Source organism: Tyto alba, unplaced genomic scaffold (genome assembly GCF_018691265.1).
Source record: "Tyto alba isolate M040663 unplaced genomic scaffold, T.alba_DEE_v4.0 Super-Scaffold_2, whole genome shotgun sequence".
NCBI classification, from domain to species: Eukaryota; Metazoa; Chordata; class Aves; order Strigiformes; family Tytonidae; genus Tyto; species Tyto alba.
In genome coordinates, this window is record NW_024881282.1 from 50,147,277 (window position 1) to 50,167,060 (window position 19,784).

A 19,784-nucleotide genomic window follows, 5' to 3' on the forward strand; every position below is an offset into this window, starting at 1 on the left:
ATTATATAATATTTTGACTTTAATATAACAATCGTTTTTAGGAAAGTCTCACATGCTTCTTTGTATTCCACAATCTTTAGCAACTGTCTTTCAAGTTTCCAAAAAGCTTTCTACACCACTATATGCCTTAAGAAAAAAAGGCAGCTTTTTAATTTACTTCTTCATAACCCCACTGTACTCACGTTTTCCTTTTCTGCAGATTTGCTCTCTCTTCTTTAGTGCTATTCCAAGGAAAATACCCCAAAAGAAACTTCCATGCCTCTTTTCTTAAAGTATGGCAGAGACCCTGGGCAAAAATGGATATGAAACATTAGCAAAAAGATTATTTCAATTTTGTGAGGAAACATTCCTATGTTGATACAACACTTCTTAAAGTAATAACCTATAAAAATTCTCTTTTAAGTAAACTTTTTACACAGTAGCCAAATTTTATCTGCTACCTAGGATTCACACTTGAAAGAAATAGGAAGAAGAAAATATGATTAAGCAGAAAACTGTAGAAGCACTGTATTCATCCTTAGAAAATAAAAAATAAACTTCACAAAGGATTTTTCTTCCTATATTTTTGCTTCACTGTTGGAAATGAAAACCTAATGGGCACTACAGAACCTTTAAGCAGCAAAAAGGTACCTTTAAAATATTTATATTTAAGCATCATGCTGCTTAACTGACAAACTTCTGGTGTCACCACAAGCTGATCTTGAGGTCTAGACTACCATTTATTTATTTTTTTAAACAAGTATTTTCATCTGACAAGACATGACCAACATGCAGATGAATCTTCCAAGCAATAAAAACCACTAGCGTCCACTCAAGGACACTACTTGTCAGAAATCTTTCTAACTAATGCTTATCATTTGTAGATAACAAAAATGTACTAGCTGAATCATATCCCACTCGCATCAAAAGAGCTTCTTTCAACTCCTGCAGTGTAGTCATGAGAACGAAGCAGTTTTGCTGTCAGACTCCCCAGTTTATCAGTGCAAGGCTAGCTTGATTCCTCACTTTATTTCTTCACTTACCATTAGATTAAGTCAAGGAAAATGATGCAGCTAGCGGCATCAACAACTGCAAAAACAAGAAGCAACTGGACTCTTCCAGTAACAGGCAAACAGTTTCAGAGCAGCATTTTAAATTTTTTTCTTTTTTGTCTTTAAGTAAGATCTGCACTTAATGTACTGGAAGTTACTGGGATCTCGAGTCATAAATAAAATCGAGCACTAATTCCTCTAGCAAAGGACAACAGAGATGACAGGGAAATGGGCTGCTGGAAGGAAAGGACTGTAGTAATTCTCATGACTGCAGAAGGGTCCTTAATTGGGCACTCAGGCACAGGTATATTAAAGAACAGTCATAGGCTCTGAAAAGGGCCTCAGTTTCACTCTAGCCCCTTCACAGTACATTACTTTATATATATAGGTCTTCAAAAAAACCTGTAATACCAATGTTATCGTTCTCTACTCCTGTTCAAACTCCAAAAATGCAAAACTGCATGCTTGCAAACATGCATCAACAAGTGCACAAAGAATGCATTAAGGCAGCTGGATTCCCACCAGAAAAGAGAAATACTAAAGTAACATTAGGAAGAATAGCTACAGGACATAACTAAAGCTTTCAAAATTTCCATCACTGAGACTAAATTCACATTCATTTTGTGAAAATCCTCAGTTGAATAGAAAAATATCAGAAGTGTTTAAGACTGCTCTGATGAGGGCCAAATCCATGCAAACTGCTGAGCAAAGAAGAGCTTTTGTTGGAGAAGGGTAGGAAAAAAAACGCAAAAAGAAAAGAATAAACCTGATAGCCTAACACTGAAGCACTGGTGTTTTCCTGAAAGGCACTTCGATTTTTCTTATCACTTAAGCCCTTGTGTTTTCAACTCATTCACCTCAGCCAGCCACCACATAATGTCCCTCCTTGTAGATCAAGACTGGTGAGGTATTTGATTAGCATGAAATTATGCTTTATGAAGTCTCTCCAACAACACTGACTGGCTCACACTCAAAGTCCTACATGAAGCATTACAAGTGTAATGAAAACAGCATGACCATAGTTCGGGAAGGAAAGAAAAGGGGGCCACAATGAAGTCATAGGTCTTGCTGATTTTAGAAAAACAAGTTACCCCTTTGAATATCAATTGCTTTATGTAGTCGACATCTAAAATTCTTCCTTCAGAATCCATATTCTTAGCCCATTCTTCAGCTGACACAGGCTCTCTTCTACTAACTTCAGGCTGTTTTCCTAGATCAATCTGAAACACATGCAAATATGTTATATGAATCCCACTGAAGTGATTCAATAGTTTTAAACAACTGCACAAACAGTTTTAGGCTTGCCAGTTTCTTATATTCAGTGTAACTACATTTTCACATGTGCATACCTCAGCAACTTTAAGGATCTCAAGCTGTGTCCACATTAACAAGTGGTGTGGACCAACACAAGCAGACCTTTAGAGCAAAGCACTCTGTGCTGATGATCTGGGTATACATGCTCATATTTCAGATTTTGGAGGAGGATGTGTGTGTTTTAAATAACCTTCTACCACCACAAACACCTCTGAGCTTGCTTCCCATTGACTAAACCATGGACCAGCACGTTCCTGATACACACTAGCACATGTGAAGAGAGAACTGAAAAATTACTTCGGTTCAGAGCTGCTATGCCCACATAGACTGTACAGTGTGACTGAAAGATCAATTTAAATACACCACCCCTTAGAACAAAAACAAAAAGCCAAAAATACATTAAAAAAAAAAAAAATCACACAAAATACTGTATGTGCTTTTCAGAACTCCTAACACCCATCAAAGTTCCTGTCTGTGGTTAGTCTCTCTCAGTTCCCAAAGTGCACGTTCAAGCACAGCAGAATTTAGCAGACAGTAATCCCTTACTTTCTAAAAATATTCTGATTATGGAAACGACCAAGTTAATTTGTGTTTCAACTCTTTAGAAGTCTAAGACATTTGCCAGATTAAGACACATAGGTCAGTGTTATTTTCAGTATGTAGTATTCATTATACTTTTTCTCACCGATAAATTAACTGATTAAGTGTGAGACAGCAAGTTCTTAGAATTACATAGTTCATACAGCTACTGCTAAGATATTAATGCTATTTTGAACTCAAGGGAAAAAAAAATAACATTCAAAACAGTTTAATGTTCTAAAAACAAGTAAGCTGATTAGATAGTAATCACAAGCATCTGAAAACAAACTTTTTCCATGTACCTGTAAGAGACACCAACAGAGGCCCAAAGCAATTTATGATGCAATTACTAGTTCATTCTAGCTTTGATTTAAGTCATACATAAATCCATACATTTGTACACCCTAGACATTAATCATCCAATTAAATACTTCGTTTTTATCTTCTTAGCTCTTGTAAAACAAACTGAAATGTTAAAGTGATTAGCCAAGAAATTTGGTTATTAACCTGTATACCCCAGTTTTACTTAACATAGCTATCTGACCACAAAGGAAACACTAACCATGAAACAAGTCACACTTTTCAGGATAGTGACTCTAAGATAATGATAATCCCCATTTCAGTACTGACAAATTCTATTTCAAAACAAAACTCGTATTTGCAGGCATAAAAATTATATTTTCTAGAAGTAGCTGATGATGATATTACTGTTATGAATAAATAGTAGAGCAGCATACACCACAATCACCAAGCATAAACAGTGTAACTCACCAAGCTTCAAGTCCTACCATTCCTTTAAATGTGTGCATAAAAAGAATCAACGCATCTGTATCATATTCATTTACACACTCACTCGTGTAATGACTTCAAAGCCTGGTTCTTCCTGTTGATTTATCTTCAGCCCTGGAATAGCATCATTGAGAAAGTCTGCCATTTCCGATGGTGGTCGCCTTTGACTTGAAGGGTCACTTAAACGGAAACTGTCAAAAATATAGTTTGTGACTTTGGAAAATCTTCCCATTGTTACTGTGTAGGGATCTTTCTTCAATTTCTGTGTTACAACAAGAAAAAGAAGTAAAATACAAAAAGCTATAGATTATTTGGAATTCTTGTAATCAAAGAAAGCAAAACAATGGGAAGAGTAGCATGGGTCTCAAAGTCATTGAAGTTTTACATACTGGTAGTTTCATACAGTACATTCATTACACGATTTAAAAGGGTATATTAAGTATTAAGATAATACTATTGATTAATTTGAAACATTGGATAGCAGTGTGCTCAGTAAGCCTGACCTACGTATAAAAGTGGATCTGATCCACTGTTTACTTTCCAGTGATTAATGCCACAAAACATCTTCCTTATGCCTTGCTTCTCTACCTTAACAGAGAAAACACATCTTGAATCATAATGTACTCTTCTAGGAGTGTCACAAAACTTGATTTGACAACTAAGTCCAGAAACTGATGCAATTCACTCAAAGATTTTCTTACATTAAAGAAATCAGTAGGTCAGAACTCTGGCCTCATTCAGGTCACTGGAAATTCTGCTGCTGACTTTCACAAGCCCACAGACCCCACCAAATGATAAGCAGTTTTAGCATTAAAAAACCCAACTCTTTTAAGCAATAATGTGCTCTTTACTGATGTATTTCCAACATCACTTCAAAACTGCGAGAAAAGATCAAGGAAAATAATATTTAGTCAAGGAAAATTTAGAAAATTCTAATTAATATGTTTTGCTAACTCCTAAAATTTTTCCTTCTTCCCCTTTCTAAAACTATCTCTACTCAAATGTATAGAATCACAGATAATATTAACTTGAATAGGTTTGAAATAGTACCACAGGGAAGTTAAGGAATTATTAGAACACAGAAAACAACTTATAAATAAGTGTACTTTCTGCAGTAAGCATTTGCTTTAGGATACAATCATTGCTTCTACAATGGCAATGATTCAGGGAATATTTGTGTGACATGGTAGGATAAGTTTTTTTAACAAATAATAGAATAAAAAAAATAGAATAAAAAAGTCAAAGATAATACATACTTGTAATAAGCCATATGATGGTTCATCAAAAAGATTTTCAAAAGACTGGGACAGAGACTTGTTCTGAGAATTCACAAGAAGAACCCGTTTATCCTGTGGAGATCTGCAATAAAATTAAAACAGGGTTTCTAGAAGCACCACCAGTTTTCCCTGAATATGTTTTTAAAACATTTACTAAAGTCACATTCTAGGTTCTGTGCAAGGAAGGCAGGTTTGATGTAAGATCACTCTTAGTTCTTGTCATAAGTTCACAAGCTAACACTTTAAAAAACAGGACTTCCATTTTTCAAAATACTAGTCATCATCACACTCATTTTGAATAGTACTTTTTCATTCTTTGAAAAATATGATGCTTTTGAGAAAGTTTTGACAAAGTACTCTGGAAGATAACTTTTATCACGCACATGTAAATACAGTTTTCTTCAATTACCGTTTTCTACGTTTGAAAATAGACAAAAAAAAAAAAGAGGTGACACAGCAAAGAATTCAATGAGACATAGTCAACCTCAACATAATGTATGCTGATACTCCTTTAACGTAACAGAGGAAGCGAAAAGAGCCCATGTCTCCACATACAGTAAGGAATTCTTTCTACTAATTAGTAAATCTTCCATTAAGACACCCTGTAAAATATTACATAAAGGAATACAAACTACTTTTCTATGTATGAAAGCACATCACAAAATTTAACCAGTATTACAACAGCTACTGCCAGAATAATTCTAAGATTCATACTGACAGGAGCTTAAAAAACACCACAGCCATTGTACTGTGAAACAGAACCACCTCAGTAAAGCCCTGCAAATGCATTTCTGTGTAGACTCCAAAAGCTAAATGAATGCAAACCCGATTTGGCCTAACTCGCTGTATTTGTACACTCTTGTTCTTCAATACAACATTTGCTTGTCTGACAGGCTTGCACAGGCAGATGAAAACAATAACGAAGAGAGTGGAACTGTGCTGCTCCTAGTATTTGATCTGCTCTTTTACTGTCACTCCATCACCCCCCACCCCTCAACATCCCATCTTCTCCCCTCCTCCAGCACAGATACCCCATCAATTCATGAAACCAGCTCCTGAATCACCAATTTACAGCTCAATATGAAACAGAAGAGAGAACAGCTCAGAAGGGGGGCTGACATTCAAGCCTCAGAGTTGGTAGCTTGGCAGAGGAGAGCCAAGCATTTTGCCATCTGACTCTAATCCATCACACACATTTATAAAATACCTCTCTATTGCTCTCTCCTAAAGTTTAAATCCACTATCTCTAGTCTTTGAAAGAAAAATTACTTTTATTTTTATTAGTACCTTCATCATCTACCATGTTATTAAAGTCAAAGATAAGAACTTTAATAAGCCTTATCTCTCTCCCATTCCAACAGGACAGAACTCCTAACACTGACGGATATGAAATGCAACAAGAGATCTCATTTTGAGACAGCCAGATACCACAGTCATAGTTCTGAGGCAGCAACGGTTAACGAAGCTCAACTGGCTTTTGCTAAAAACCAGCACAGGGGCAAAGGTTGAGTCATGTATTACGTTTTCCTTAACTGAATGAACAAAAACTTTGTACCATATCTCCATTTTAATTAAACATGCTCTCAGGACAGACAGTTGGGTATCAACAGCTACTTAAGTAATGTTTAAAACAAATTTGTGAGCTAAACACTTTATTAAACACTTAACTCATAATCCTGCAAATTAGAAAGCGTCATCTATACACATGGTGTTTTCTCAATATTAGTCTGGTGACACCAAACTAGGAAGCACATAAACTTTAAAGCAACAAATTACAAATCCCTTGTTTGAGTTTAGCCACTTCACATACACTGATTTCAACAATGAAGTGACATTTTACAAGGAATGGTGTTAGAGAAGGGCAAAAAACACTTGAGGCAATAGGAACAGAGGAAAAAAACACCTACGACAGATATTTTAGAGAAAAGTTAAACTTTCTGGGTTAACATCAATATCCCATGCATTATAAACTAGTATGGGATAACAAGTAATTATGCTGCCCAGTACTTCCTTGTGGCATGCAGAAAGCTGAGTAAACACATCGAGGTTGTGAACTTAGATACATCATGTACTAAAGCATAAATAACCATTAAGAAACAACAGAAACATACAGAGACTGAAATCTTCCACAACTTGTGGCATATCTGTTCTTTTATCTTTCCTTAAAAAAAAAAAATCATCATAATTCATGACTATACCACAGAAAATAATTTGGTGCCAGAAGCAGACCTTAACTGGAAGAGATGAATTTAAGTAAGAAAACTGAAACTGGAAGCTCCTGCTCAGGTCGATGCTTAACTCATTCAAATTTCATTTCCATAGCTGCTTCAGTTTGTTGTTTTAAATTTCCCCAAGTACCTGCTGTTGCATTCATCAACGCTTAGAACTGTTTGAGGTGGCAATACTATGTAGCTCAGCACATCCTGAATGCTTGAGCATCACCCCACGTTTCCCTGTCTTACCTTAGCAGGGAACTCCATCTGTTAGCATTCCTGGATGCCCCAGTGCACAGCTGCTGGGTCAGACTGCACGAACTCTACACCACTGCCTTCTTTTAAAAACAGGCACATGAGGACATGACTGCCTCTCTTCGTAGAGAGTTTCTTCCCCCACCTGACAGCTACTGTTTTGCACTGTCCCAAGAGGAATGTCCACATCACCTGGCAAGAGGCTACAAATAACAAGAACTAAGAATCCACTGGGTCAAATAAGAGTGTTAAGTGTCCACTCACTCACTGCATGACTATCTGAAAGAGACAATGTTTGAAACAGGAACTAAAATCACTACCTATTTCTTTTCCATGTATTGACTGGCCAATAAGCATTAATTTTACATAGCCATGTGAAGTAGAACTATTTGCAGCACATGACTCAATAGAACTGGAAATAATGCCTGTTAGTAACACAAACTGTCTAGCATTATGTGCAGTAACAAACAGACAACCAAATGCTGGACAGAGCTTAGATGTCTGACTTACAGGAGCTTAGGTGTCCAACTTCATAAAATGGTCTAAGGTGTTCCAGCATGTTAGTTTAGATTCCTGTTTTTTTAAAAAACTTTCAACCATGAATTCAAAAGGCACAAAAAACTTCCTGAATATGAAAAGATAAAATATATAGCAAAGCAGTATCTTCTTGTAAATATTTCATGCCTTTGAGCAAAAAATATGAAAAATAAAATAAGCTTAGTCCAGGTGCCTCACCATTTAACACATGGAACTCCACCAAAATTAACCCAAGTATAACTATAGATCTGTAGTTGCAGTATTGCATTGTAGTTATCAACTTTATGTTGCTTATTGCACAGACTTTTTTTTTTTTTTAAATAATAAATTCTTTAAATAGTGGCAATTAAAAAAAAAACAGCAGCATGAACTCACTAATTTTAAATTGCTTTTGTTAAAGCCTCAAGCAGACTAACTGGAAAGAAGGCAAAAGGGAAAATATTAATCTAAAAATCTTAGTTTCTGGTTGACAATTCATCACAAGAAAATTTTAATTGAGTCAATGCAAACGAGTTTGCTACTCTGTCAAATGTCCTCACTAGGCCTACTTAAAGGTCCTGTTCATTAAATACGTATTATGGGAATTGGTTAGAAAATTTAAAATACATTGCTGCAGTACACAGGCAACAGATGACATAGATGGGCTGTAAAGCTGTCAGCAACTCACCATACAACACAGGTCTATTTCCAGTGTTTGCTACATAGATTGCCTCAAAAACCTCCCCTAACCTACCAGCAACTAGTCAGAAGATGCCCACAAATAAGAAAACACAGAACAGTATGCTCAAAAAGGAAAAATTTCCTTGGTGGGGGGGGAAGGGAAGTGAGGGGATGACAGGACAACAGTACCCTGCACCTGCAGAAGTAGTGAAGAAATTAAATGAAAGGAGGTTTGAGGAAGAACTCAAAGGGCACCTAGAGAAAAAAACTCAGAATTTAAGATGAAGCTGTGATCCAGGATTTCCTAATCCACAGATGTAGAGAGAATATTCTTACCTACCTTCATCTTGTGCCCGTAATAGACTCTCCTTTGGTTATCTTGAATTTTCCCCTTAAAAAGCTCTCATACAATGCTATAGCCAATACCATTTCACCAAATGATCACACTGACCATGCTACCTTCTCCAGGCAGGTGACAACTTCTGATTACCACCGACTCCAGCACCACATCTTGACACTGTCAAAGCCTTTCACAAATCAGCTCAATGAATGTACAACCCTTATGACCTATTGGCTTGCTCTCCAGCCTGATAGTATTACTCAGCAACAGCCGTCCATACTTGTCAAAGGCAACTCTGACCTCATTGATGCTACCAATGTGAGAAGAGCCCTCTACACGGACTCCCACCTCCATTTCACTATCTACCTTCAAATCTGCCATCACAATATTATATTGTAAGTAATGATAACAAAACGTTTTTGAAAACAGAATACCTGTTACACCTCATAGCTTCTTCATGCTCTACTTACTCCTACTTATGCTGTTGCCTTCTTAAATTATACTTATGCCTACATGGTATGAGCACAACATTTTATTTTATTCTGCATTTATGCTGTGCTGATCAAAAAGGCTTTTATCCAAGTGGAAAAGTTGGAGATAACACAATATAAATACAAAACAAACCCCATGTATTTAATGGCATGATAGGGTCTGTCTATGTTTACATTCAGAAAGTTGATTTGAAGATGAAGTGTGAAACATTCCCCACAGCAAGAAATCACAGGGGAAAAGAATTATGGGGGAAAACATTTATATACAAATTGATTTAGTTGACAGTACTGTAAGTTACCTCACACACTGATGTCAGTACTCATAGATATTTCACACAAAGTAGAAAATCTCAAATTTTAACACAAACTATCCCATTTAATAGAAGTGGTTCATGAAGAAGGATTTGATTCTACACTCAGGGTTCACAAGAAGCTTCTGTAACCACGAGAGGGAGCCACTGAGGCATTACAGAGATAATAACACTTCAATCAATTCTAAACTGTTTCATAAATTGATCCAAACAATTTTAAAACTTCAGCCTACATCCAAATACATATGTGAAATTACAGTTTCATTCACCTTGAAAATTGATTCTACCAATAAAAAAAAGGAAATAGAAAATATATCAGGAAGCATTAATCTGAAATGCATTACAGAATTTAAAAAGTAAATCAATAATTCGTATTCTAAATAAGAACTAAGAATTGTCTGATACTTACTCATTCAGCACAACATGCTTTTCAAGGCATTTTATCAATAGTTTGCTATCTCCATGATGAAAGTGAAGAGCTGGAAGCTTCACATCATCCTTCAGACAGAACACCACATAAGACCATCCCATGCCTTCTTTGTTTTGTTTGATTGATTTCAGATCTGTCAAACTGAACAGGAACGACCACTTGCTTTCTCCATTTGCATGAGTTGTAGCATCTTAAAAACAAAATTACCACAGTTTCAGTTTGACTTTCAGTGTTAGCAATTACAAATGCATCGTATCTGTCACTGTTCCTAAAAAAAAAAAAAAAACCACACAAACCCCAAAAGACAAACCCCAGCACTGGTTCTGAAAATGTGTACTGTAACTACTGTAACTGTTAATCTCAATTTCTCTTTGTGCCTCCTCATCTTCCACAGATTTCTAAAATGAGCAAGTCCATCAGACTGGTCCTCTAAATCTCTGCCTACAGTTTATAAAAGTGATCAAGCTATATTTGGATTGCTTTTACACGTGATCCAGATACATTTTAAATGTATAGCTGCTGTATCAAATTCCAGCAGCAAGCTGAATCCCACCAGCACCACCACCGTGTAGTACTACTTCATCAAACTAAACATGACATACACTACAATACCTTATACTTTATATTGCACACAGTATTAGCCACATGTTATAAGACTGCTACCAAGGTAAGGGAGAAGAAATAGAAAGTCTCCCCATCCACCCCTCTCCCATACTGTGCAAGCATGTATACACTCTACCCAAGACTCTATGCATTCAAAGAGAAGGGACTATATTTTACTTTACCAGAGGACACAAAATTGCCAGCATGCCTGGCATGCCCCCTGGCCAGCCTCCATCAAATTACAGCAACTGGAAACAAAAAGTGGCAAAGAGCGCAATCCAGGTCAGTAGTGCTCACTGACACTCCCTTTGGATAAAGATATACTCTGACGCCTGAAGATGAAAAATCAATACAAACCAGCGACATAATAAACCACCCTACGCCTAACAGAGATGCTGGTTTTTGCTTTCTATCATGCTAGCACTACAAGCTCCTCTCAAACACAGTATTCTAGGAGCAAGGACTGTGCTTTACCTTAAAACGTTTATAATCTTAAATCCAAACCCTGTACTCATACATAACATTTAAAACCATCAGAGATATAGTGAAACAAGCACAATGGTCCCCAGTCATAGGCTGAGAAATAACACAGGGAAAACTAGTATTATAAAGAAAAATACTACTGGAAAATCAGAGGGGAAAAAAAAAAAATATTACTTGAGAATCATTGTCCTTTCTCCCCCACTTTTTTCTTTTTGCAACATCTCTACTGAGACACTATTACAAAAATGATGTAGCTGTAAAATTATTTTGTCAAAGACCATATAAAAAAGACCCATCTACCACATAACTGTACATTCCATCTCCCCCTGCTGTCGCAGTATGAAAAGGCATTTTAGTAACCCACTTATTTTTTCATTTTCCTTTCTAACACAACATTTGTTTGAAAGAATGCAAGAGCGCAATGCAGATAAAACCATGACATGATCTAATCATCATCACAGCAAGAAGTTCGATTTACCATTTATTTTCAATACAATTCTCTAGTCATTTAGAGAAAAAAATTGCTTCAAGGCAGACGGCAGCTATTCCATTCTGAATTTTTTCAGAGATTCACCTCTTACCACGAATGACTCCCAGCTTTTCGATTCCTAATAAAATCCATTTTATTGTCTATAAGAGGCAATTCTTCAGTTGCAAGTTACCATAAAGTAAAAACAAAACAAAGCATGCGGGATTTTAAGTACCTCCATTTGAATGAGGCTTCTTTTTAAAAGAGACTGTGGTGACCATGTCCCATTCTGCTTCGTAACTACTTGGACGGTCTGCTCCCCGGGAACATTTTTCTTTAGGAGTTTGAGTCCACTCCACAACAGAACTGGAATCCTGAGGAAGAAAAAAGAGTGACTATCAAAAGACACAAGACATGAAAATTGAGCTAGTTTCTCAGATTCAACAAGAAGAATAAGCACCTTCACTTTCACAGATTAAAAGAACCTGTAGTATTAAAATCCTAAGAAACATGATACAGTTCAACACAGGAAATTTGGACTTATGACTAATACTAAGAGGTTTTACTTTATAAATTTAACATGATACTAAAATATCCTAGCCTCTCTAGCAGACTCTACCAACATAACAAACTTTTTATTTAAATGGAAAACTTAAATCTTTCTTCTTTAGTCACATCCTCTTAATACTGCTTAAATAGCACATATCACTGCATCTTGGAACCCCCACAGAATTCTATTTTTATTTTGCCTTAGAACAGTATCTCTCTGTTTTGAGTTCAATTATGAAGAGTGAATCACCAGACTACAACACAGTAGATGCAGGGGGACTGGTGACCATGATACACTTATACTCATTCGGTCTTTACTGTTCATACAGATAGTTCCCTTCTAATTCATATATGAACCAAGTAAAAACTAAATACAGTCACCTACATGTGTATCCCAATAACCTGAAATGGGCTGCAGTCCACAAGTACGATTCCTACATATAGCTACCAATCATGATCACATAAATAGATTTTTGCATCCAGTTATGAGATCACCTATGCATAAGTTAACACAACATAAAATCTCTGGAGAAACAGAATGAAGAACACTGATACCTAACAAACATACCTTTCCAGCACAAAGGATATTAGAAGTATCCAAAGTATCATCCAGCGGTCTCCAGTCTACTATTACTTCATTCTCCTACAATACAATCAATCATTAAAAAATTCAGTACTACACAACAAAGTACATATCTCACTATTTGCTCATGGTATGATTAGGGTACAACTTTTATATAAATATAAATGATACAGACAACGTCAAACATCATGTGATGTTTGCTCATTTACAAAATCCTATACTTAAAAAGACATTTAAGATTGCCAAGCACATAACGTGCTTCAACAAATACATGAAGTTTCCATAACTGTATTATGCAAATACCTTTTCTATGACACGTAGTACTCCTGATATTAAGCTGTCCTGGTCATCATTTTTGCCGCAGGATGAATGAATGAAAACTCCTTCTTGTTCATATACAATCTATAACAAAACGAGTAATGAAATTAAAAAAAGCTTAAAATTGTTTCTCTCTCCTGTGGTACTCCTTAACATTTTGACTCTTCAATTTATGTAGGTGTGAACACCTCCACCCTGTTAAGGGCTTTCCTTCCTCCTCACCCCCAAGATCTCAGTCTTTCACTTATTTAAATCAAGAAACAATAGAAAGTGGAACTTGATAAACTCACTCTCTAAGCAACATACTGACTTATCACTTCACCAGTAAATCACAAAAAAAATGTATTCAATGCCTAGTATTTTTTAAATCAGCAGGCAAGGGTTCATATGGAAACACTACACAGCTTTTAAAACATTAAAAGTCCTTCTTACGTAATATGTCTTTCCCCCACCTGCCATTTAAGTGTGTTGAAATCATAACCTTAATTTAAATTAAAAATGGACAGTCTAGTGTACAAAAGATGAATTCCATAGAAATAAACAATTGCAGCCTTAATTAGTGACCCAATCCTACATTCAGGGCAAATCACAAAGGTTTTACTTCAAAGGTAGATTGTGACAGTCAGATGAAGGAGGCTCGTAGGCGTACACACTACCCACATAACTTCTGCATTTAAGCATTTATAAAACGCTTCACAGTATTCTGATCATGCTCTTAAAAAAAAAAAAAAAAAAAAAAAAAAACAACAACAACAAAAAAAAAAAAAAAAACAAAAAACAAACAACAAAAACAACAGACAACTCTTGTCTGTCAGAATTCAGCAGGGTCTTCAAAGCTACATGCTATACATACTCTTAAAAGCTCTATAAACAATGCAGGCAGGTTTGTTTTAAACAACTCTCTAAAACAAGAGTAAAAAGTCCCTAACATACCAAACTTAGATTTTGTGGAAGTAAAATACATCAAACAGTAACAGTAATTTTTTTATAACCATGTTATTTTTTCAAACCAAGCTGCAAACACTGTCTTAAGAAATAGATATTTTTTAAAGGCAAAACCTAGTAATTCTTAACTAATCAGAGACAGATACTACATTTCTTTGGTATTAAAATAGACCTCTCTCTTTTTCTCAACTTACTCGTTTGTCAGGTTTTTAAAATCATCACATTTGCAGCCAGGTCAGCAAACTAGAAGGTTAGGTATGTAAGCTTAGCTAGCCAAACAAGAATACAAAGCTTAAAAATAGCAGTAAGATTCAGTTAACTCATCCTTTCTGCCGTATATTTACTCTTAAATTTCTCTTGACTTTACACAAGCAAGAAATTTATGAAGTGCCCCATTTAATCACAGAAATATCATTTGGAAGAAATGATAACTAATCTAGAGATCAGTTAGTATAATCTCCCTCGTGAACAATCATTAACATCAGCAATTACTAACAACAACAAATATTAACCTTTCAAATATTGGAAGCCTTCTTTCCCCTTCTCTATTACATCTTTTTTCTATCAAAGAAGATTCTCCTTCTATTTCAACCAAACCTGTTTTTGAATTCAGTGCCTGTTTAAACAATGCAACTCTGGAATTTACTAAAATTTTACCTTCTAGCTATTTGGACCTGATCTATCACCACAACTAGTCAGAAGTATTAAATCGAAATGATCAATCTTTGGGACACCTGTTCCAGAAAAAACTATTTGTATCAGAGTTTTACTGGTAAAAGTACACTTCTGCCGATAATGTTAGTATCACAAAGTATAGGTTCTCAGTCTAGAAGGTATGCAATCTGATCATTGTTTTTATTTTTTTCCAGCCATTAATCTCTCAGAAGGTCAAACATGTCCTTTCACAGTGTTAGCGTTTCGGCTGAGATAATGTTTTTTCCCTTCTTAGTAGCTAGAATAGTGCTGTGGTTTGGATTCAGTATGGTATTTGATATGAGAAGAATGTTGATAATGTACTGATGTTTTCAGTTGTTGCTATGAAATTAAGGACTTTTCAACTCCCCATGTCTTGCTAGTGCACAGGTACACAAGAAGCTGGGAGGGATCACAGCCAAAGCAACAGACCCAAACTGGACAATGGAATATTCCATACCATATAACATTACGCTCAGTATATAGATAAGAGTTGATTGGGAAGCTCACTCTGGCTTCTAGGATTGTGGTTTCAGGATTCTCTCTTCTCTGGGATCACTGGCCAGGAATGAGCTGGGCATTGGTCAGCAAGTGGTGAGCAATCACACTGTGCATTACTTGTTTGTATTTTCTATTATCATTTTTATTTTATTTCAATTATTAAATCAATTTTATCTCAACCTTACCCCTACCCCTCCCATTCTCTCCCCCATCCCTCAGGGGGGAAGGGTGAGTGTGCAGCTGTGTAGTGTTTGGCTGCTGGCTGGTTTTAAACCATGACACACAGAGAAAGAAAACGTGTTCCCAATGGCACTGCTCTCATGGAACTGGAAAAATTCTACATTGCTCTTCCTAACAGATCCAGCTCCCTGCCCTGTGCTCCACCAAAATAGGCGATAAAACCACAGAAGCATGAATTTGCTCACAAGTTTGGAGGGTATGTGTAAAGTAGCAGACTTATCACGTGGTTTATTTCCCACCTACTGTTACTAAAGAGAAAAACTTCTCCAAGTTTGAGAGGCCAGAAGGTCAAGCTGCTGGGATTTGTTCTTATTCAATAACAGGTGTGATCCTGCATATTTTTCACCTACTGTTATACAGTATTTCTGTATATAACTGAGCATAAGTATATAACTGAGTTTAAAAAGTGCATTTTTCTTGCATCATTGAAGAAAAACATTGAGTCACATGTAGATGAAAGTCTAGATGATGCAATAATGTAACTAATTTGAAGAAAGCTACGTCATTAATCTTACAAAAGATTATCTAGGAAGTGGTTTAACAGCTTTAACACTGCAAAACATTTTGGAAGTTACCATCTTTGAATTACCTGAAACATTGCGCTGCTCTGTTCAGCAGTACTTTGTAAGGTAACGCAATAACTTAATTTGATTAAACTGATTTTGAGAATATTATTTTATAGTGGTAGCACCTGATGATTAGCTACACTGGGCAACTGTATTTCACACAACCTTCCTACTAAACTGAAAACTCAAAATACTACTAAGTATTCTTACAGTACCTTACAATAAAATGTATCTTGTGATAGATTTTTCTTTTCTGGTATTACAGCACTGGCAAGCTATTAGTCAATTCAAAGAGGGAAAGTAACATTAAATTACACATACAAGTAATAAGCACTATGGAAAGTATCAAATTGAAAAACAGTATGCCCATAGCTACATTTGAATAAAAAAAAACATCCATCAGTAGACAACTGCTATAACACTGTGTATCTCAACTCCACACCATGCAGCCCACAAAGGTATTTGCTCAGTGCCTCCACAGTCCAACAATCTGGCAAATACCTGCTCAATCAGCACACACAGACCTCTTAAGCAGCCAGGAAAACAGACATTTCAAAACCAGGCAACAGCAGCATACGCTGCTGCTTGCCTAAACAGTAGGTTACCGCAGAACATGTAAAATGAGTACCTTGAAATAAGATGTGGGAGAACAGACAGCAAATGTTGGAGGATGATCAGAAGCATCATTAAAATACTAAGGGACTTGTGTAAGGTGCGAAGGCAAAATCTATGTAGTGAGATCCTGGTACATATGGAGACAGTAGAAGGAACCAGATACTAGCAGGGCAGGATAATGAGACCACTGCCCCTTAATTAGCAGTTAAAGTACCTATGACCTCCCAAACCCAACCAAAACCTGCATCAGTATTATCTGTCAACACCTCCTGCACAGGAAAGCGACCCAATCTCCTTTAAATCTTGATAACTTTTTGCCTTCAGTGACAGAGATCTGTGATCTACAAAGGCCTCATTATCCACTGTGTGGAAGAATTGTTTTAAAGAACATCATCTGTTCAGTCAGTCAGTTATGCTTCTTGTAGTACAAGACAGGAAAACACACTACTGGCTCACCTTGCATTTGTACTATTCATTATTTAACACATTCACAATGGTCTCTTTTTCAAAAGTAAGAAGTAGATAGAGTCAATCTCAATCTTTCATTTTCTTTTCATATGAGTAGAGCCAGAGCTCTTCCTCTAAGTCTACACAACATCAATAAAACCATCATGAAAAAAACACAATTTCATAACTGTACACCATAGGTGACTAGATAAGTTGGAATGTCCCTAGGATTTTAATCAAAACCCAAAGGTATTGCTCACCCCCAGTATTACAGCCCTTTCACCCATCCACCCAGTAAGAGTCCTGTGCTCTGCAAAGTCAACCCACTGCTCATGGAAACAGAACTCCAGAGAAGAAAAGCAGCGTATCTTGCTTAGATGCTTGAGGCCAAAAAAGTTGCCCAGCCATGAAAGGCCTAAATACAGATTTAAGCAACTGTTGTTTTGTTTTCTTCTTTACGTATTTGCAAACGTCTGTGGAACTGTCCACAGAGATGCATGCTCCTCAGGTTTTGATGTTATTACATATATGAAAGCCAGATCCTGCCGGTCCCACAACAAAAACACAAATGAAAACAGAACCCAAGTGTTTGTCAAAAGCACACAGAAACTCAATCAAAGCAAATGAAGATGTAATGTGACAGAAGCTAAACAACTCTGAAAATTACTTGATTTCAAACAGATTTTAATTATGTCTTGTAGCTATACATGTAGCAGAATTACTCAAAGGTTTTCAGACATCTTATTAGCTTAAAGCTAGTTCTATGCAAAACGATTTCCGGATTTATCCATGTATGGTATACTTAAGTTCCTTGAATGATTCAAATCATAAGCATGACTACCTAAGGAAATTTATCACTGTAAAAGCACTCAGTTGGCAACTGTTTTTCTTAAAGAAGTGATGAAGAAAGTAGGAAAAAAATAGGTTTGTATTATTTAAGTATTTCTTTTTAATAATCTTAACATTTCAAATTTGAAATACTATGTACCCAAGAAGCTTATGTTCATAGGTCTTTCCAGCTTGTCAAGCAAGTCTGTGCTTGCAGTCTGCAAGCATGACTTACACCACATTTATTTTTCCAGTTCCACAGAATGAAATCTAGACCCATTACCTATTTGATTCAGAATCCTTCCAAAAAGATAAAAATTAATGCAAGAGTTTCTAAACACTGCTAAGCCACCTTGACCTATTTTGTTTTTTCTCCATAGGTGCTATGGATGTCAAAGGCAAATTCACAATTCTTTTTAATCAGTCATTTAAAGCTCTGTGCCACACAGAGACCGAAGTTATTCCATCTCATACACCGTGAGAGGATCTGTAAAAACAGGGATCCACAGCACAAAATTCAAGAAAGCTGCACAAAGCAGTAGTTGTCCACCCACCTACTATAAAAAACAGTGGGAAGCAGGAGGATGTAGGCTCAGCTTACATGTCATGGCATACGCTAGTTAAGGTTCTGGAAAACTCTTCAAGTATTTCTATTCCATGTCCAGCAGAAAATAACCTTCTGAAGAAGTCCCACTGTTGCCCCAGTAACATTTTCCGAGAAATAAGTTGTATCATCTTAATACTCTAAGGACACAGCATGGACAATTTGTATCTCCAGTTCATTGTACTGCTTACAATGAGCAGTCAACAGGCAATGTTTGTAGCTTTTTATTGCTAGGGCATACACAAGCAGGCAGCCTTCAACATACCACATCAACAATTACAATACATGCCAGAACACAAGCCAAGTTTGGGAAATAAATGCTTGCCATTTGACGGCAATTTACCATCCTGCGCTATCAGCTAGTGAAAGACATCACTGCATGCAAAGACAATGAGGTGGAGAGCTAGGATGTGGGGCTACCACAAAACAAGGTGGTCCTGCCCTCCTCACCCATGTATCTCCCACCCTGCCTGTGCTGAGCACCCCCGTACTAGCTGATGTCACGTGCACCACTTACTGTTCATACCTTATATTCTTGCTCTTACCCCTGTCACACCAACAACCTGCCAAACACAGGACATCTCAGAGAATGGAGAAGCACTGCAACTCTCCTAGCTAGTTAGGTGGTCCCATCTCTCAGACGCTTCATACTCTCTCCCTGTGCTCTTACCCAACTCGCACTCCTCCTCTGCCAGAGTACAGCTTGAAGCCAGCGCTGCTCTGCCAAAATGCCATCCAGCTTCTCGTGACAGACACAGTTTGCAGCACTTATACAGTGAATCAGCCACTGCCCTGGGGTCATTAAGTAATTACGGTACTGAGCAAATCCTCATTCTAACAACTTTTCAGTATCAGTTACTTCATTTTCACCTCATATTAGAGAATCAGGTAAAGGATCTCGCTGTGTATTCAACAGCTGAAGTAGAAAGCAGGCATGCTCACAAGAAAGTGACTAAGAAAGTCTGAATGCTCCAAGGCTACATATTAATGAAAAATGGGTCTGTTTACAAACATTAACAACAGATAAAACAGCCTGCATCTTACCTTCAGATTCTGACAGAATGTAAACAAAACAAAAGACACAACACAGTAAGGAAACAACTACAGATTGAT

At 36.7% G+C, this 19,784-nt stretch overlaps 1 protein-coding gene across 1 annotated transcript in view; it reads right to left on the reverse strand.

Moving 5' to 3' along the window:
- TBC1D15 (TBC1 domain family member 15) overlaps positions 1–19,784 on the reverse strand; it is a 36,901-nt gene that overhangs the window by 12,543 nt on the left and 4,574 nt on the right. Inside the window, exons 2-9 of the mRNA XM_032999882.2 lie at positions 13,218–13,316; positions 12,900–12,974; positions 12,018–12,156; positions 10,207–10,417; positions 4,970–5,072; positions 3,778–3,975; positions 2,123–2,251; positions 183–286 (exon numbers count right to left, since the gene is read on the reverse strand). Of these exons, the coding sequence (XP_032855773.2) occupies positions 183–286; positions 2,123–2,251; positions 3,778–3,975; positions 4,970–5,072; positions 10,207–10,417; positions 12,018–12,156; positions 12,900–12,974; positions 13,218–13,316 (1,058 nt within the window). The remainder of the gene's footprint in view (positions 1–182; positions 287–2,122; positions 2,252–3,777; positions 3,976–4,969; positions 5,073–10,206; positions 10,418–12,017; positions 12,157–12,899; positions 12,975–13,217; positions 13,317–19,784) is intronic.